The sequence below is a fragment of the Canis lupus genome, chromosome 20 (assembly GCF_003254725.2).
Source record: "Canis lupus dingo isolate Sandy chromosome 20, ASM325472v2, whole genome shotgun sequence".
Taxonomy (NCBI): Eukaryota; Metazoa; Chordata; class Mammalia; order Carnivora; family Canidae; genus Canis; species Canis lupus.
The window spans coordinates 53,857,966-53,873,194 of NC_064262.1; the positions used below are offsets into that span (position 1 = coordinate 53,857,966).

The following is a 15,229-nucleotide window of genomic DNA, read 5'->3' on the forward strand; positions in this document are numbered from 1 at the left end:
TCTAGCCAGGTCGCTGGTTGCCTTATCATGGCAATAACAACCCTGTGAAGTGGGTGCTATCATCACCTCCTTTTACACGGGGAAACTGAGGCTCGCAGTGGTTATTAATCAGGTGCCCAAGGTTTAGCACTAATAAGTGTCAGAGCTGGAAGGTGATTGCAGGCTCAAGATCACTCGCTGGAGAGAACATGATTTGCAATCACGGAAGTCCGTCCACGGGGAAGAGGCTGGTCACCTTTACACAACACAACGTGGGGCAGCTGCCGGTGAGAACGAGGAAGCTCTCTTGGCACTGATGTTAAATAATCTCTAAGGGATATGGTTTATGAAAAAGCGAGGCGTCACCCGGGTGGAGAGACCAGTAAGAAGGGCAGGTAGAGAATGCCGATCATTTGGGGTTTTTTAAAGATTTTATTTATTCATGAGAGACACAGAAAGAGGGGCAGAGACACAGGCAGAGGAAGAAGCAGGCTCCATGCAGGGAGCCCGATGTGGGACTCGATCCCCAGGACCCGGGATCACACCCTGAGCTAAAGGCAGATGCTCAACCACTGAGCCACCCAGGTGTCCCCCAATCATTTGTTTTTGAAACCTGAGAACATTTATAAATGCATAAGATATCTCTGGAAGGAAACAAGGCATTTGGTTGCGATGTGACACCCGAGATTTGAATGTTTGCCACCAGGAATAGGAAAATCGCCTTTTCCCTGAGTGTCTACTTGCACCTTCTTACTGTGGAACCATATGAAGATGTTAGATATTCATACCAAAACCCTAAATACAATTTGCAACGATAGTAATAACAATATCTTAAGGGAATGTTGATGAAAGAGGAAAAAGCTAGCAATATGGACTTTGCTCAATGATGACTTTTATTTTTTTTTTTCTATTAACCATCATAGTCATTCAGGCCATGTCTGTCACCTGCCAAAGGTTTGGTTCATAAATGCACGCCAGAAGTGGACTGGGGGTCAGGCTCAGCTATCTGGGATGCAGGCTCTCTGGCCTGCAGTGTTCCTTCACCACGAAGAAGCTGCCACGGGGAAAGGTTCACCAGCTGGCCTTGACCCTGAGGGAGGCCATGGCAAGGGGAAGGTGTGTTCATGTTGCAGGAGGACATGCCCTTGAGTTAGTTACCCCCGACACACTGGCCCCGGGGATTGAAAAACTTAGGAAATGGTATTGAGTAATCTGGGGCAGCTGCAGGGAGGGGGAGGCTACAGGAGCTGTGGGCTGGGCTGAAGGTGGGGGGAGGCTGGGGCCAGATAAAAGGCAATCCCCAACAGCCTCTGCTCATTCCCCCCCCAGTCCTCTCCCTCTGTCCTTCTGTCCCTCCTCTGTCCCTGCACCATGGGGCCTGCCTCGGGCCCCCGCCTGCTGCTGCTGCTGCTGCTGACCAGCCTCCCCCTGGCACTGGGGGACCCCATGTGAGTGGTCATGACCCCTCCCCAAACACAGCTACTTCTGAGGTTGGAGTGGTGGGGTCAGGTCCCAGGAGGATTCAGGGTGCATGCGGGTGCCTGTGCGGGCAGTGGGCCGTGGGTTGGAGTGATGGGGTCTGGTCCCAGGAGGATTCAGGGTGCATGCGGGTGCCTGTGCGGGCAGTGGGCCGTGGGTTGGAGTGATGGGGTCTGGTCCCAGGAGGATTCAGGGTGCATGCGGGTGCCTGTGCGGGCAGTGGGCCGTGGGTTGGAGTGATGGGGTCTGGTCCTAGGAGGATTCAGGGTGCATGCGGGTGCCTGTGCGGGCAGTGGGCAGTGGGTTGGGCTGTTAAGGAATGCAGGCTGCCTGTGAGTTCAAGAGTTCATGAGTCGGGTGTTTGTGGAGTTCAGGGTGGTAACGCGGAGCGGGGTGCGGGTATTTCCAGAACCAAGCGTCTGCCGGTTTAGGGCACATGGGGTGTGGTGTTTGGTGATCCTGTGGCAGTACTGCTTTGGAAGCCCCGACATCTGACTACTGCATATGGGATTTGGGAGTTTCACTGTGCGGGTGAGGGTTGGAATGCCAGGTCCCTAGAACGGCAGCGCCCTCCCATGCCCCACCCGCGCCGGCAGGTTCTCCATGATCACCCCCAACATCCTGCGGCTGGAGAACAAGGAGACCGTGGTGCTGGAGGCCCATGACCTGAAAGAAAACACTGAAGTCACCGTCACCGTCCACGACTTCCCGGCCAAGAAGCAAGTGCTGTTCAGAGAGAAAACCGATCTGACCAGCGCCAATCAGTACATGAGCACCGTCACCATCCAGGTGGGCACCTGCTGAAGCCCTGCAGCTCTCTGAGCACCCGGGAGCCTCCTCTTTCAATTAACCCCTCCCATCCCGAGCTCCTCTCCCCTGGGAGGTCCTCAGAGCCACCCCTGCCACCTGCCGCTGAGCCCCCCTTCTCATCCCCTTCTCTGACCCCTACCTCCGAGTCCCCCTGCTCTCCCAACCTGGGCACACCAGGGAGACCAGAAGTGATGGGCAGGTGCTACTGGCAGGAGGGGCATGTGTGGGCCCCACTGAATTCCTGGGGGCTGGATGTGGCCCAGGGGCCCGGAAAGACCCTCCTAATGATCCTCTGGTCGGTGCCTAGATGCCGGCCAACAAGGATGCAAAATCAGAGAAGGGGAGCAAGTTCGTGATTGTCCAGGCGGCCTTCGGGGCCACTGTGCTGGAGAAGGTGGTGCTGGTCAGCTTCCAGAGTGGGTACCTGTTCATCCAGACGGACAAGACCATCTACACCCCCAGCTCCACAGGTAAGGGGGTGGACGGCGGCTGGGGAGGGCCAGGGCTGGAGCCCCGCTGCCGGGAGAGCCAAGGGCTCACCTGCCGCCGCCTTTGTCTCCCACCGCCTTCCAGTCCTCTATCGGGTCTTCACCGTGGACCACAACCTGCTGCCCATAGGCCGGAGCGTTATCATCAGCATCCAGGTACCAGCCAGCCAGGGCCCCAGATCTGCCCCGGCAGAGACCCAGGGAGAGACAAAGAGACAGGAGAGACAGAGAAAGAGACTCCGGAAAAGGCACACCTGCAGAAACCTAAAGGCAGAAGAAATACCTAGAGCCCCAGACACAGAAAGAGCCCTAGAGACAGGGCAGGGATCCAGGGATACCACGTGGATCCTGGCTCCAGAGAAACCTCTGGCCACTGCGTGACTCCCGACGGGTCACTTCACCTTCCAGGACCTCAGTTTTCTCATCTGAAGATAGGGGTGACAGATAAAAAACACTATGTAGTCCATTCCGCCTCCTGCAGCCAGAGGGCGACCACAAGCACCTAACTCAGGTCCCACCCTCCTCTGCCCAGAGCCCTCCAGGAGTTCCCACCTCCCTGGGGTAAAAGCCTAAGCTCTCCAGCGGTCCCCAGGGCCCCCTGCATGACCTACCCTGTCCCCTCCCTGTCCTCCCCTCCTCTCTCTCTCTCTGTCTCTCTCTTTTCCCTCTACTCACTCTGCTCCAGCCACATTGGCCTCCAACTGCCATGTGGGACCTGCCCCAGGACCTTTGCACAGACTGTTCCCCTGTACCCAGAAAACCCCCTTCTTCCAAATACCCACACTGCCTGCCCCCTCACGTCCTGCAAGTCTTTGCTCCGATGTCAACCACGTGCCAACTGTACAGAGAAGCCTCCCGGAGCATCCCGTAAGATTGCAAACCTTCTCCCCCTCAACATACACACACACACCCCACTCTTCTCCCTTCCTGTCATCTCCTCTTAGCATCCTCATCAACTGGATTTATTCGTTTGCTAGTTGCCCCCTCCCCCAACCTCCCCAGAACCTAAATTCCACACCGAAAGGGATTTTCACCCGTGTTTTCATGGCCTTACCTCCTGACCCCAACACGGTGTTTGGTGTGTAGTAGCTTAATAAAAATTTACTAGAAGAAGGAACGGGGTGGGGTGGAGGGTGGGAGGGAGAATAGAAGGAGGAGGTGAAGGAGGGAGGGAAGAGGGGGGCATCTTTCTCAGAGGATCGCCATGAGTATTTCTCAAGATCATGCAATGGTAACAGAGAGCAGGTTCCGGCAGCCCTGAGCTGACTTTGGGGGCTCAGTGGAATTGTGGGGACCAGAGAACACATGCCTCTAACGACATAGCCTCGGCCCAGTTTCTGTCAGATGTCGCCTTGTAGCAACAGGAATCCATCATCCACAATTATCCCAATCCCCAAGAGGAGCCAGGAAAAAACCAGATGTTTACAGGACGTCTCCTGACGTTTAATAATTGGCAACAAAAATCATGCGTTAAAAAAAAAAAAAAATCATGTGTATTTGGTCGAACCACATGAAATTGGTATCCTTGTGGGTCAAAGAGTTGGATGTAGGCAATCCGTGGTGGCTCAGCACCCATGAGATGCTTCCCACAGAGTCCCGCCCAGAGTAGGTGATAAATGCTAGTGATCATTAGTACTCGGACCGACACTGAGGATGGTGAGCACCTGCTTACATCACCCGTGTCCCAAGCCAATGAGGTAGGGGCTCCATTTTTCTCCTTTTTCTACATGGGCCTATTGAGCACAGAGAGGTTAAGTACCTTGCCCAAGGTCACACAGCTCATCAATGGCAGAGTGGGGACTTGAATCGGGGCCGACTGACCCAAGTGCATGTTTAAAAACCACCGCCCCAATAGTCATGACACCATGACACGCAGAGAGTGGCCAGACACAGAGAGGGAGGGGACAGCCTAGGGGCTAAGCCCGATCTCCGAAGAGTCACACAGTCCCTGTCTCCCTCCACAGTCCCCTGATGGTGTGACCGTCAAGCGGGGCTCCCTGTCCTCTCAAAACCAGGATGGCATCTTGTCCCAGTCGTGGTACATCCCAGAGCTGGTCAAGTATGTCAGGCCTTCCTGGAGGGGGTTCCCTACCCCGGGGTGGGGGTGTGGGGGCTGCCAGGTGTGGCCGGCTCACTTGCCTGCCTGCCCCACAGCATGGGGCAGTGGAAGATACAAGCCCACTACGAAGATGCCCCGGAGCAGGTCTTCTCCGCCGAGTTCGAGGTGAAGGAATACGGTGAGAGGAGGAGGGAGTCGGGGTGGGGGCCCCACGGTGCCGGGTCCCAGTGCTGGCGCCCTAACCTGTGTGTTTCTTCCCCCAGTGCTGCCCAGTTTTGAGGTCCAGGTGGAACCTGCACAGAAATTCTACTATATCGATAGCACAGAGGGCTTGGATGTCACCATCATGGCCAGGTGAGGGGCCAGGTGGGAGGATAGGCGAGGAGGGCAGGTGAGGGGGCAGATGAGGGCCAGATGAGGATCAGGTGAGCAGCCCGGGGTGGAGCCAGGTGAGGGACCCTGTGGGGGGGCGGGGAGCCAGGTGAGGGGCTAGATGAGGGACCAGATGTGGACCAGGTAAGAACCAGGTGAGAACCAGGTGAAGGACCAGGGGCTCTGTGAGATGCGTCAGTGGAGGTTTGGAGGGAGGCCTGCCGTTCAGGAGACAAGCACCTGAGACTCTCTTGCCTCTCAGGTTCTTATACGGGAAGGAAGTGGACGGAACAGCCTTTGTCATCTTTGGAGTCCAGGATGGCGACCGGAGGATTTCTCTGTCTCAGTCCCTCACCCGTATTCTGGTGCCCTGCCCCTCCCAGCTGCCTCCACTTTGAACTCCCGCCCTCCCCCAGCCTAGCGCCTCCCCCTTCCTGAGCCTCCTTTCCTCTCCCCAGATTGAAGATGGCAATGGGGTGGCTACGCTGAAACGAAATGTCCTGCTGGAAGGGGTGCGACCCTCCCGACCAGATGCCCTGGTGGGGAAGTCATTGTACGTGTCAGCCACTGTTATCTTGCACTCAGGTGAGGCCTGGTCTGAGGGCAGAGGCCCGGCTGCGTGGGGAGGCCCGGTATGAGGGGGGAGGCCCAGTAGGAAGGTGGGATCCAGTCTGACAGAGGAGGCCCACTCTGAGGAGGGAGGCCCAAAATGAAGGTGGAGCCCAATCTGGAGGGGAGCCCGCCCTCATTGCTGGCCCCCTCAGGCAGCGACATGGTGGAGGCCGAGAGCAACGCGATCCCCATCGTGACCTCCCCCTACCAGATCCACTTCACCAAGACGCCCAAGTTCTTCAAACCAGCCATGCCCTTTGACCTCATGGTGAGACCCTGGGTGGGCCTGTACCCCACGCCCTGCTCCTGAGCACTGGCTGTGCCTCTGGGTCCACCTGAGCCCCCTCCACCTGCCCCTGTACCCACAGGTGTTCGTGACAAACCCTGACGGCTCCCCGGCCCCCCACGTCCCCGTGGGGATCCAGAACTACAGAGTGCAGGCTTTAACCCAGAAAGACGGTGTGGCCAAGCTGACCATCAACACACCCGACAGCAAGAAGCCCCTGCACATCACTGTGAGTCCTCGCCCGCCTGGGGCCCCATTCCAGAGAGCTGGGGGACTGAGTTTGCACAGAGGGACCCCATCTGTCCTCTGCCGGACATCCTGCCACCTGCAGAGTGGGGTTCTTTTATTTACATGAGGGGGTTTTGCTGTTCACATAGAGGTGTTTTCATTCACATGGAGGGGTTCTTGTCTGCACAGCTATCTTTCTTTTTTTTTAAGACTTTATTTTATTTATTTGTCAAAGAGAGAGAGAGAAAGAGAGAGAGAGCAGGAGCAGGGGGAGTGGCAGGCAGAGGGAGAAGCAGACTCCCCACTGAGCAAGAAGCCCAATGTGGGGCTCGATCCCAGGACCCCAGGATCACCACCGGAGCCAAAGACAGACGCCTCACCAACTGAGCCACCCAGGCATCCCTGCATAGCTATCTTATAAGGATCGTTGTGATTACATTCGACCTACCTGGACAATCCAAAACAATCTGCCCCCATCCTCAGATCCTTAACTTAATCCCATTTGCAAAGTCCCTCTTGCCACAGAAGGTACCATGGACATCTGGAGGAGGGGGGGGGGACAGCATTCATCCCTGTTTCCTTGCCCAGGTAAGCACGAAGAAGGAGGGTATCCTAGAGTCTCGACAGGCCACCAGGACCATGGAAGTCCAACCCTACAACACCATTGGCAACTCCAGAAACTACCTGCATCTGTCTGTGCCTCGAATGGAACTGAAGCCAGGGGAAACTCTCAATGTCAACTTCCACCTGCGAACGGACCCCAGCAAGGAGGCTCAGATCCGCTACTACACCTACCTGGTCCGTGGCTCCCTAGGATCCCAGGCCCCTCCTCTCCGCTTCCCCAGCACCCCCAATCCCAGGTCGCCCCATCCTCCCTCCCACCCTGCTGATCCTTAATGCCCACCTGTTCCCCCCAGATCATGAACAAAGGGAAGATCTTGAAGGTGGGCCGCCAGGAGCGGGAGAGTGGCCAGGACCTGGTCGTACTGCCCTTGACCATCACTTCGGACTTCATTCCTTCCTTCCGCCTAGTGGCTTATTACACAGTCATTGGAAGCAGCGGCCAGAGGGAAGTGGTCGCCGATTCCGTGTGGGTGGACGTCAAGGACTCCTGCATGGGCACCGTAAGCTTCCAGAACCTTCCTCTGCACTCACCTTGGGACTCCCCACCTGGCCAGTGCTTTCTCAGTCTCTGCCTCTCTCCGGCCTTCCGAGCAGGCTCTCCACCTGGTCATGGCATTTCTGCCTCTGTCTTCTCCTTGCCCGGCTCCTTCTTGCGCCCACTCCCTGCCCTGTGACCTGTTTGGGCCTCAGGGCTTCTCGTGCTCCCGTATTCTCTCTCTCCTGGCCTTCCTGCCTTTGCTCTGCCTGGCTCCAGCTTTCCCCCACTCACCCACGAGGGCAGCCCCAAGACCGGGCCTGGCAGCGCTGACCCCTCACTCTGCCCCCCGCCCCCCAGCTGGTGGTGAAAGGCAGCGGGAAGGAACAGAGGTCACACCTGCCCGGACAGCAGACGACCCTCATCATCCAGGGAGACCCGGGGGCCCGCGTGGGCCTCGTGGCTGTGGACAAGGGTGTGTTCGTGCTGAACAAGAAGAACAAACTGACTCAGAGCAAGGTGTGCCTCCCGGTGCTATAGGGTGGAGGGAGGCGAGGCAAAGGGGTGGCGTTGGGCAGAGCGGGCGGTGGGCCTGGGGAAAGCTCTGGAAGTGGAGTGAGGCGTGGGCTGGAGGGAGGTCAGAAGGGACACGGACGTGGGCTAGAAGTCAAGGCTGCAGAGGGGAGAGCAGATGGATGCAGACGGGCCGTGGCGGCCGACACAGCACACACAGCGCTGAGGGGGACCCGGGATGAGAATGCAGGGGTGGGTGGGCCCCGCGGATGACTCCTCCCGCCCTGCAGATCTGGAACGTGGTGGAGGCGGCGGACATCGGCTGCACAGCGGGCAGCGGAAAGGACTATGCCGGGGTGTTCATGGACGCAGGCCTGGCCCTCAAGACCAACAAAGAACTGCAGACTCCCCAGAGGAGAGGTGAGGGCCGCTGAGGGGCGGGGCCTCCACCCCCAGATGCTGAGTGCAGGTGGAGGGCAGGGTTCTGGGGTCAGGGGGCCCTGGGTTCTAGTCCTGCCTCTGCCACCATCTAGCAAGTCACTGCTTTCTGAGCCTCAGTCTCCTCCTCTGTCAAATGGGAGCACCAGAGAGGAGTACGGTGAGGACTCACCAGGTCGGTGCTTAATCCACCCTGTTAATATCTGCCTGCCCCCCAGATCTTGAGTGCCCCAAACCAGCCGCCCGGCGCCGCCGCTCCGTGGTGCTCACGGAGAAGAGGATGGACAAAGGTGGGAGCCCCGGGGTCCCAGCCAAAGAGGGAAGGGGGCAGGGCCTGGCCATGGGGACGTCCTCCCCGCTGCGAGGCCCTGGCAGAGGGCGTGACACGCCGTCTGTGCCCCTACAGTGGGCCAGTACCCGAAAGATCTGCGCAAGTGCTGCGAGGGCGGCATGCGGGACAACCCCATGAAGTTCTCCTGCGAGCGCAGGGCCCAGTTCGTCTCCCGCGAGGAGTCGGAGAGCTGCGTGAAGGCTTTCCTCGAGTGCTGCAAATACATCACGCAGCTGCGGCTCAACTACAGCCGCATGGACAACCTGGGACTGGCCAGGAGTGAGTACACCTGCAGGGGGGTGGGCCGGAGGGGGGGGGAGGAGGGGCTCCCTGAGAGAGAGGAAGGGGCCTAAGGGGAGAGGAGGTGCACCTGTCTGGGGAGGAGGCCCTGTCCCAGAGGGGAGGATGCCTCTGTCCGAGATGGGTTTTCAACTGGCCTTGACCAAAGAAAACTCATTTATGTTGCCTTCCAAAGTGGTGCCTAACTCCATGCCTAACATCTGTTGATTCATTTTCATTCATTCATTCATTCATTCATTCATTCATTCCAGTCTGGATAAGACAAAACGTGTACACGCTTGAAGCTTTACATCTCAGTCCAAATATATCTTTTTTTTTTTTTTTTTTTTAAATTTTTATTTATTTATGATAGTCACAGAGAGAGAGAGAGGCACAGAGACACAGGCAGAGGGAGAAGCAGGCTCCATGCACCGGGAGCCCGACGTGGGATTCGATCCCGGGTCTCCAGGATCGCGCCCTGGGCCAAAGGCAGGCGCCAAACCGCTGCGCCACCCAGGGATCCCAGTCCAAATATATCTTAAGCAAAGCTAAGAGAAATTTCTTTTTTTTTTAAAGATTTTATTTATTTATTCATGATAGACACACACACACACACACAGAGAGGGAGAAGCAGGCTCCATGCAGGGAGCCCGACGTGGAACTCGATCCCTGGTCTCCAGGATTGTGCCCTGGGCCAAAGGCGGGTGCTAAACCGCTGCACCATCCAGGGATCCCCAGAAATTTCTCTTATAATAACCCCATTTACAGCAAAAACCAGAGCTGTCTCCACCACAAAGTGGCACTGATAGAAATGAGCGGAGTCCTAAGTGCCATTTGCTGAGAGGCTTTGAGCCCAGTGAGGCGTGATCCCTCCTTTTTAAAAATGCTTTTTGCTTTGTCTTGATTAGAGATCTTTCTGCTAAGGATGGGCACCGTCAAAACTGAACCTAGGGACAGCGCACCACTGTCAGCACAGGGCATTTTGTGAGGGTCACCTTGGCAAACTTCCCAGCTCATCCCACCCTGTCCACATGGCTCTTTTTAATCATTTTAGGCAGAGCGTTCACTGCTCTGGTGATCGCTCTGATTGGCCGTTTGAACATTTCTTTTGCACATCCCACTGTTTTCATGGGGAACAGGAAATCACGTCCTTCAAATTGGGCTCCAAGAATAAAAGCCCACGTGAACGGCTCTTGAAATCAAGGGAAATTACCTTATCAACTATTGGATGAAAAGTCATGAAAGAGAATGCCTTTGCTTAAAAACTGAGGAAGAACAGGGCCAAAAAAAAAAAAAAGAACAGGGCCATTTCATAGCTGCCCAAGCAAAGCAAAAATCATCCTTTTTTTTTTTTCTTTAAACAATCTCCAACAGAAAAAGTGGAAGTGGGTATAAAAATCTTTTTTTTCCCCTCTGAACTCATTGAGGCCCCACCACCGCCAACTAGCTCAGTGTGGATTTTCTAGAAGCAGAGATGTTCCCCGACAAAACTCAGCACAGCCACCAGAATTGGGATATTAATGTTGACTCATTACCACCGCCAAACCCTCCAGCCCCATTCAAGTTGCACCAGCGATTTCGCTTTGGTTTGGTCTGGTTTGGTTTGGGTCCTTTTTTTTTTTTTTTTTTTTTTTTTTACTTAGAAGTAAGCAGTCACCTCTTAAAGGCAGAATTTGCCAAAGTGGACAAATATTTCTAAATTCTTTTAGCTGGAAGACTACCATTCCAACAACCTACAGACTTCCTTTCTCAAAGAGGAGTATTAGACAAAAATATCTGATCTACTGGCATCTGGCTTACATATGCTCGGCTGCTTTCATCCTGTAGCATTGTGTACTTTTTTCAGCCAAATTGGGGTGAGGCAGAGAGTTGCTCACATGTTCATCCTCCAAAGGCACTTTGATGGGTTATTCCAGAATGTGGGTGGATTTAGGTATTAGCAGGTTTCACCAATTTGTTATTAGGCAGACCCAGAGCTGAGTTACGAGCTGCCCATTGTGTCTTGAAGAAAGCCCAGACAGGGTTGACCCTATTCCGGCCCTACTTTACCTACGTGTTGATGGTGTCAGCCACGCTTTAAAAGGTCACTCCCTCTCCAGGGGTCTCCATCAGGTCTGGGGAGTCTCTCGAGCCACCTGCTTGCTTCAGGACCATAACCATCAGATGCAGCAGGGACAGAGCCCCAGAGCCACTGTGCTTAGAGGCTCAAGCGAATGCTTTCATTTCTATGAAAATCGGGGGAAGGGTAAATAGTATAACCCAGCCTGGATTATTTTTGCTCTTATATCAACACAGTTGTAAAATACAATTTTTAATAGTATTTTTATGGAGGAAGGAGTGACAAAGGCAAACATACCCGCCCCCTGCCAAGGTCATCACGTGGCCATGGGTGTGTTTTGCTGCTAGGAATCCCTCCAGAGATACAGAGATAAATATCTCCAGGGACAGTGGGAAAATGGGTCTGTTCTAAACCCAAATTGCTCCCTTCCCCACCCCCTGCCTCCCAGGTGACATGGATGAAGAACTATTCCTGGAAGAGGACATCGTTTCCAGAAGCCAGTTCCCTGAGAGCTGGCTGTGGACCATAGAGATTCTCAATGAACCTGAGAAAAATGGGTAAGGCCTCCACTTCAACCCATGGCCCAGGCCAGCTCCTACAGCACCCCAGACTGGACCACTTAATTTGCATGCACCCCAACCCCCCTCTTTTCTGGAATCACCGTGCAGCCTCAAATCCAGCCTAGAAAAATCAAGAGTCAGGCTGCCTAAATGTGCCTAGCTGTCCCCTGCCACTCTTCCCTTGGGGCCCCTCCATAACCCTGACACACGTCTTCTCCTAACACCCCAACTTCTCCCCCCCATCCAGAATCTCCACGAAGACCATGAATGTGTTTTTGAAAGACTCCATCACAACTTGGGAAATTCTGGCTGTGAGCTTGTCGAAGAAGAAAGGTGAGAGAAGGTGGTGGCCCCATCCTCAGGAGGCAGGGACCCCAGAGCCACTGGGCATTCTCTCCCATGCAAAGAAATCCTCGTTTCTTGGTGACTGAAGGGGTGTCAGGTCCTCTCTGTGAGTGACATAGTCAGTGCTTCTTGTAGATAGATATGTTTTTGAGAACAGTTTTAGGTTCACAGCAAAATTGACGGTAGGGTAAGAGATTTCCCCCCATACTTCCATGCTACCTCCCCACAAGCACAGTCTCCCCAAATCCCAGCATTCCAAACCAGCACGGTGTATTACATCATCATCACCCCAAGTTCATAGTTGACAGTAGGGTTCACTCTTGGTGCTGTTCAATCTATATCCACCCTTGTGGTATCTTATAGAATAATTCGCAATGACAAACACCCTTAAGGAGTGATGTGGATAGGATGATGGGTAAAGCGATTAAAAAAGAGTATAAGAGGAAGCAGAATGAAATGCATGATTGGAACATGGGTGGTCAGATTATGAAATCAAGGCCACCACCTCAGAGAACCCGGGAGCCCTGGCCTGACATGAGTGGTCTCGAGGAGGGTGAGGAGCAGGATGAGGAGAAGGAGGCGCTAACTTTAAGTGTCAATTTTATCTATTTTTTAAAAGATTTTATTTATTTGTTCATGAAAGACACAGGGAAAGAGGCAGAGACATAGGGAGAGGGAATAGCAGGCTCCCTGTGGGGAATCTGATGCGGGACTTGATCCCAGGACCCCGGGATCATGACCTGAGCCAAAGGCAGATGCTCAAACACTGAGCCACCCAGACACCCCTACATGCCAATTTTAAGTGGGCGCCAAAAAGCTCAGGTGCCCCGATAAGTAATATTTTTTAAAAATCAATGTGAATGCAAAAAAAAAAAAAATCTGTGGTGAACAAAATACCTACATTTTAAATAGAAGCCAGCGCCGTGCCAAGCCATACTGGGGTTTGAGGCAAGAGAGAAAATGTATGTCCCCTGTGCCTGATTTATGGATATTTTAATTTTTTCCCTGAGCATTAAAATAGCTGGAAAAAAGATTGAAATATTAAAAAGTGGGTGTATGAAAACCAATGATACCTGACTTATGCCAAACCAACGTTTTAAGTGATTTTTAATAATTTTATTGTGTTACAGTTTATAATAAATTACACCTCATTACCATTTTCCTTCAAGGTTTCCAAAATCTGCTTCTTTGCTTGTCTTGTTTTAAATGAAGGAATTGAAACTGTTTGGCAGTTTCTCTTGAACAAGCGATGATGGCACAGCACGATCGTGTAGGCCGGGGCACCTACTTTTCCTTTCGCCTGAAACCCCAGTACAATTCAGCACAATTCTGGTTTGTGGCCCCCACCCGTGTTTCAGATCAGAGCATCTTCCTATCTGCCCATCCTCTGTGTTCGTATATTGAGGTTCTGTGTGAAGTGTCCTTTAAATAAGAAGAGTTCTTGCTGCTTGGGGAAAAAAAAAAAATTGAAAGCCACAGTTTAGATTCTTGGACCGAAACCATGTTCCCTGAACCACTAGCAATCTGGCAAAGCTGCTTTACCTAGGAGTTGGTCCGAAATTCAGAATCTTGGGCCTGACTTCTGACCTGCTGACTCAGAGCCTGTGTTTTCACGAGGTCCCCAAGGGGTTAGCATGCGTGTGGTGGTTGGGGAAGGCCCGCCCTGCCCCAGCACCTCTCTCCCTCACCACCGACATGGCCCTGAGCTGGATGGTTCTCTGTGATGGGGCCCTGCCCTGTGCAGGAGAGGATGTCGAGCAGCATTCATGGCCTCTACCTGCTGGATTCCACATTATCTCATTCAATGCTCACAACCACCCCATGAGAGCTTGGTACTATTATTCTCCTACAAATGAGGATACTAAAGCCAACGAAAGAAGGTGACTTGCCCAAGATCAGCAGGGGATGAACCTCCCGGGAATCCCATCTTAGAGCTTCAGAATAAAATATTGTAGCACTATAACCAACAGAACTTGGAAATTTCAAACTCCTGAGACACTATGAATTAAAGAGTCAGTAGGGTTACAAGTAGGGGGCCTCCCAGGCTGAAACGCCTGGCTTCAAATCCCAGATCTTCCCCTGGGGAGCTGTGTGGCCTGAGTCAAGTTACTCAACCTCTCTGTGCACATCCATAAAGCAGGCACAATAGAAATAGCACTTACTCAGAGTGTTGTTGGGAGGATTTTATGAGTTGATACACAGAAAGCCCTTATGATGGGGCCTGGCATATTATAGATGTCCGATGAGTGTGAGTTCTCATTGGAGCCAGACATATATTAGAGACCAAAGAGTAAATGCCTTTCAGAGATGCATGGCTATTTCCTTAAATACCGCAAATCATGCACCAGAAGTCACTCTTTTTTTTTTTTAATTGGTAGATTTGTTAAAACAGTTTTCAGTTTGAGCAAAAAGCACAGTCGCCACACATCCCTCCATGCCCCCCTCCATCCCCATTTGTGTTAGGGTGGTACATTTGCTATAATCGATAGGCCAATATGGATATCTGATTTTTTTTCTAAGATTTATTTATTTATTTATTTATTTATTTGAGGGGCAGGGGAGGAGCAAAGGGAAAGAGAGACTCCTGAGCAGACTCCCCGCTGAACGGGGAGCCCGACTTGGGACTCAATCTTATGACCTTGAGATCATGACTTGAGCCGAAATGAAGAGTCGGATGCTCAACAGACTGAGCCACCCAGGTGCCCCTGGATATGTTATTATTAATTGCAGCCAATAGCCTTGAGCTCCCCCCCTTTAGGGGTTGTACCTTCTGGGGGTTTGAACAAACCTGTAATGACATGCAGCCACAGTTCCAATATCACACAGAGGAGTTGTTTCATTGCCTTAAAAATAACATGGATGGTGCATCAGAAGTCCTTCTTTTGGTTCTCCTTCAGTCCTTTTATCTTGTTCAAAGGGAAGAGCTCAGTCTGGGGCAAGCACCCCTTCATCTCCCCGGTTCTTGTTAACAACTTCAATCAGTGAGGAGAGGGGAGCAGGTGCCACTTTCTGCAGGCACCACACAAGCTAACCAGTATTGAACAAAACCGTTTTGTTTTCCTTGAGAGAACCCTCCTATTTATGGTGCAAAAGCTCGTTTTTCACACACCATCGTAAATTCTATTTGAGTTTCAAAATGTGAAAACAGGGGCATCTGACTGGCTCAGTCAGTGGAAGGTGCCACTCCCAATCTCAGGGTTGTGAGTTCGAGCCCCACACTGGGTGTAGAGACTACTAAAAAAATAATTTTTTTTGAAAAATGTAAAAACAAATAGTAGATAAGAAATGGGTA

At 52.9% G+C, this 15,229-nt stretch overlaps 1 protein-coding gene across 1 annotated transcript in view; it reads left to right on the forward strand.

The window, feature by feature from the left end:
- Positions 1–1,272: 1,272 nt before the first annotated feature.
- C3 (complement C3) overlaps positions 1,273–15,229 on the forward strand; it is a 33,105-nt gene continuing 19,148 nt past the window's right edge. Inside the window, exons 1-19 of the mRNA XM_025457242.3 lie at positions 1,273–1,427; positions 2,055–2,247; positions 2,576–2,738; positions 2,842–2,912; positions 4,721–4,815; positions 4,911–4,993; positions 5,079–5,169; positions 5,450–5,552; positions 5,646–5,772; positions 5,952–6,067; positions 6,168–6,314; positions 6,902–7,111; positions 7,231–7,437; positions 7,773–7,931; positions 8,216–8,345; positions 8,582–8,653; positions 8,770–8,973; positions 11,481–11,589; positions 11,840–11,925. Coding sequence (XP_025313027.3) covers positions 1,351–1,427; positions 2,055–2,247; positions 2,576–2,738; positions 2,842–2,912; positions 4,721–4,815; positions 4,911–4,993; positions 5,079–5,169; positions 5,450–5,552; positions 5,646–5,772; positions 5,952–6,067; positions 6,168–6,314; positions 6,902–7,111; positions 7,231–7,437; positions 7,773–7,931; positions 8,216–8,345; positions 8,582–8,653; positions 8,770–8,973; positions 11,481–11,589; positions 11,840–11,925 — 2,443 coding nt within the window. The 5' untranslated portion in view covers positions 1,273–1,350. The remainder of the gene's footprint in view (positions 1,428–2,054; positions 2,248–2,575; positions 2,739–2,841; positions 2,913–4,720; positions 4,816–4,910; positions 4,994–5,078; positions 5,170–5,449; positions 5,553–5,645; positions 5,773–5,951; positions 6,068–6,167; positions 6,315–6,901; positions 7,112–7,230; positions 7,438–7,772; positions 7,932–8,215; positions 8,346–8,581; positions 8,654–8,769; positions 8,974–11,480; positions 11,590–11,839; positions 11,926–15,229) is intronic.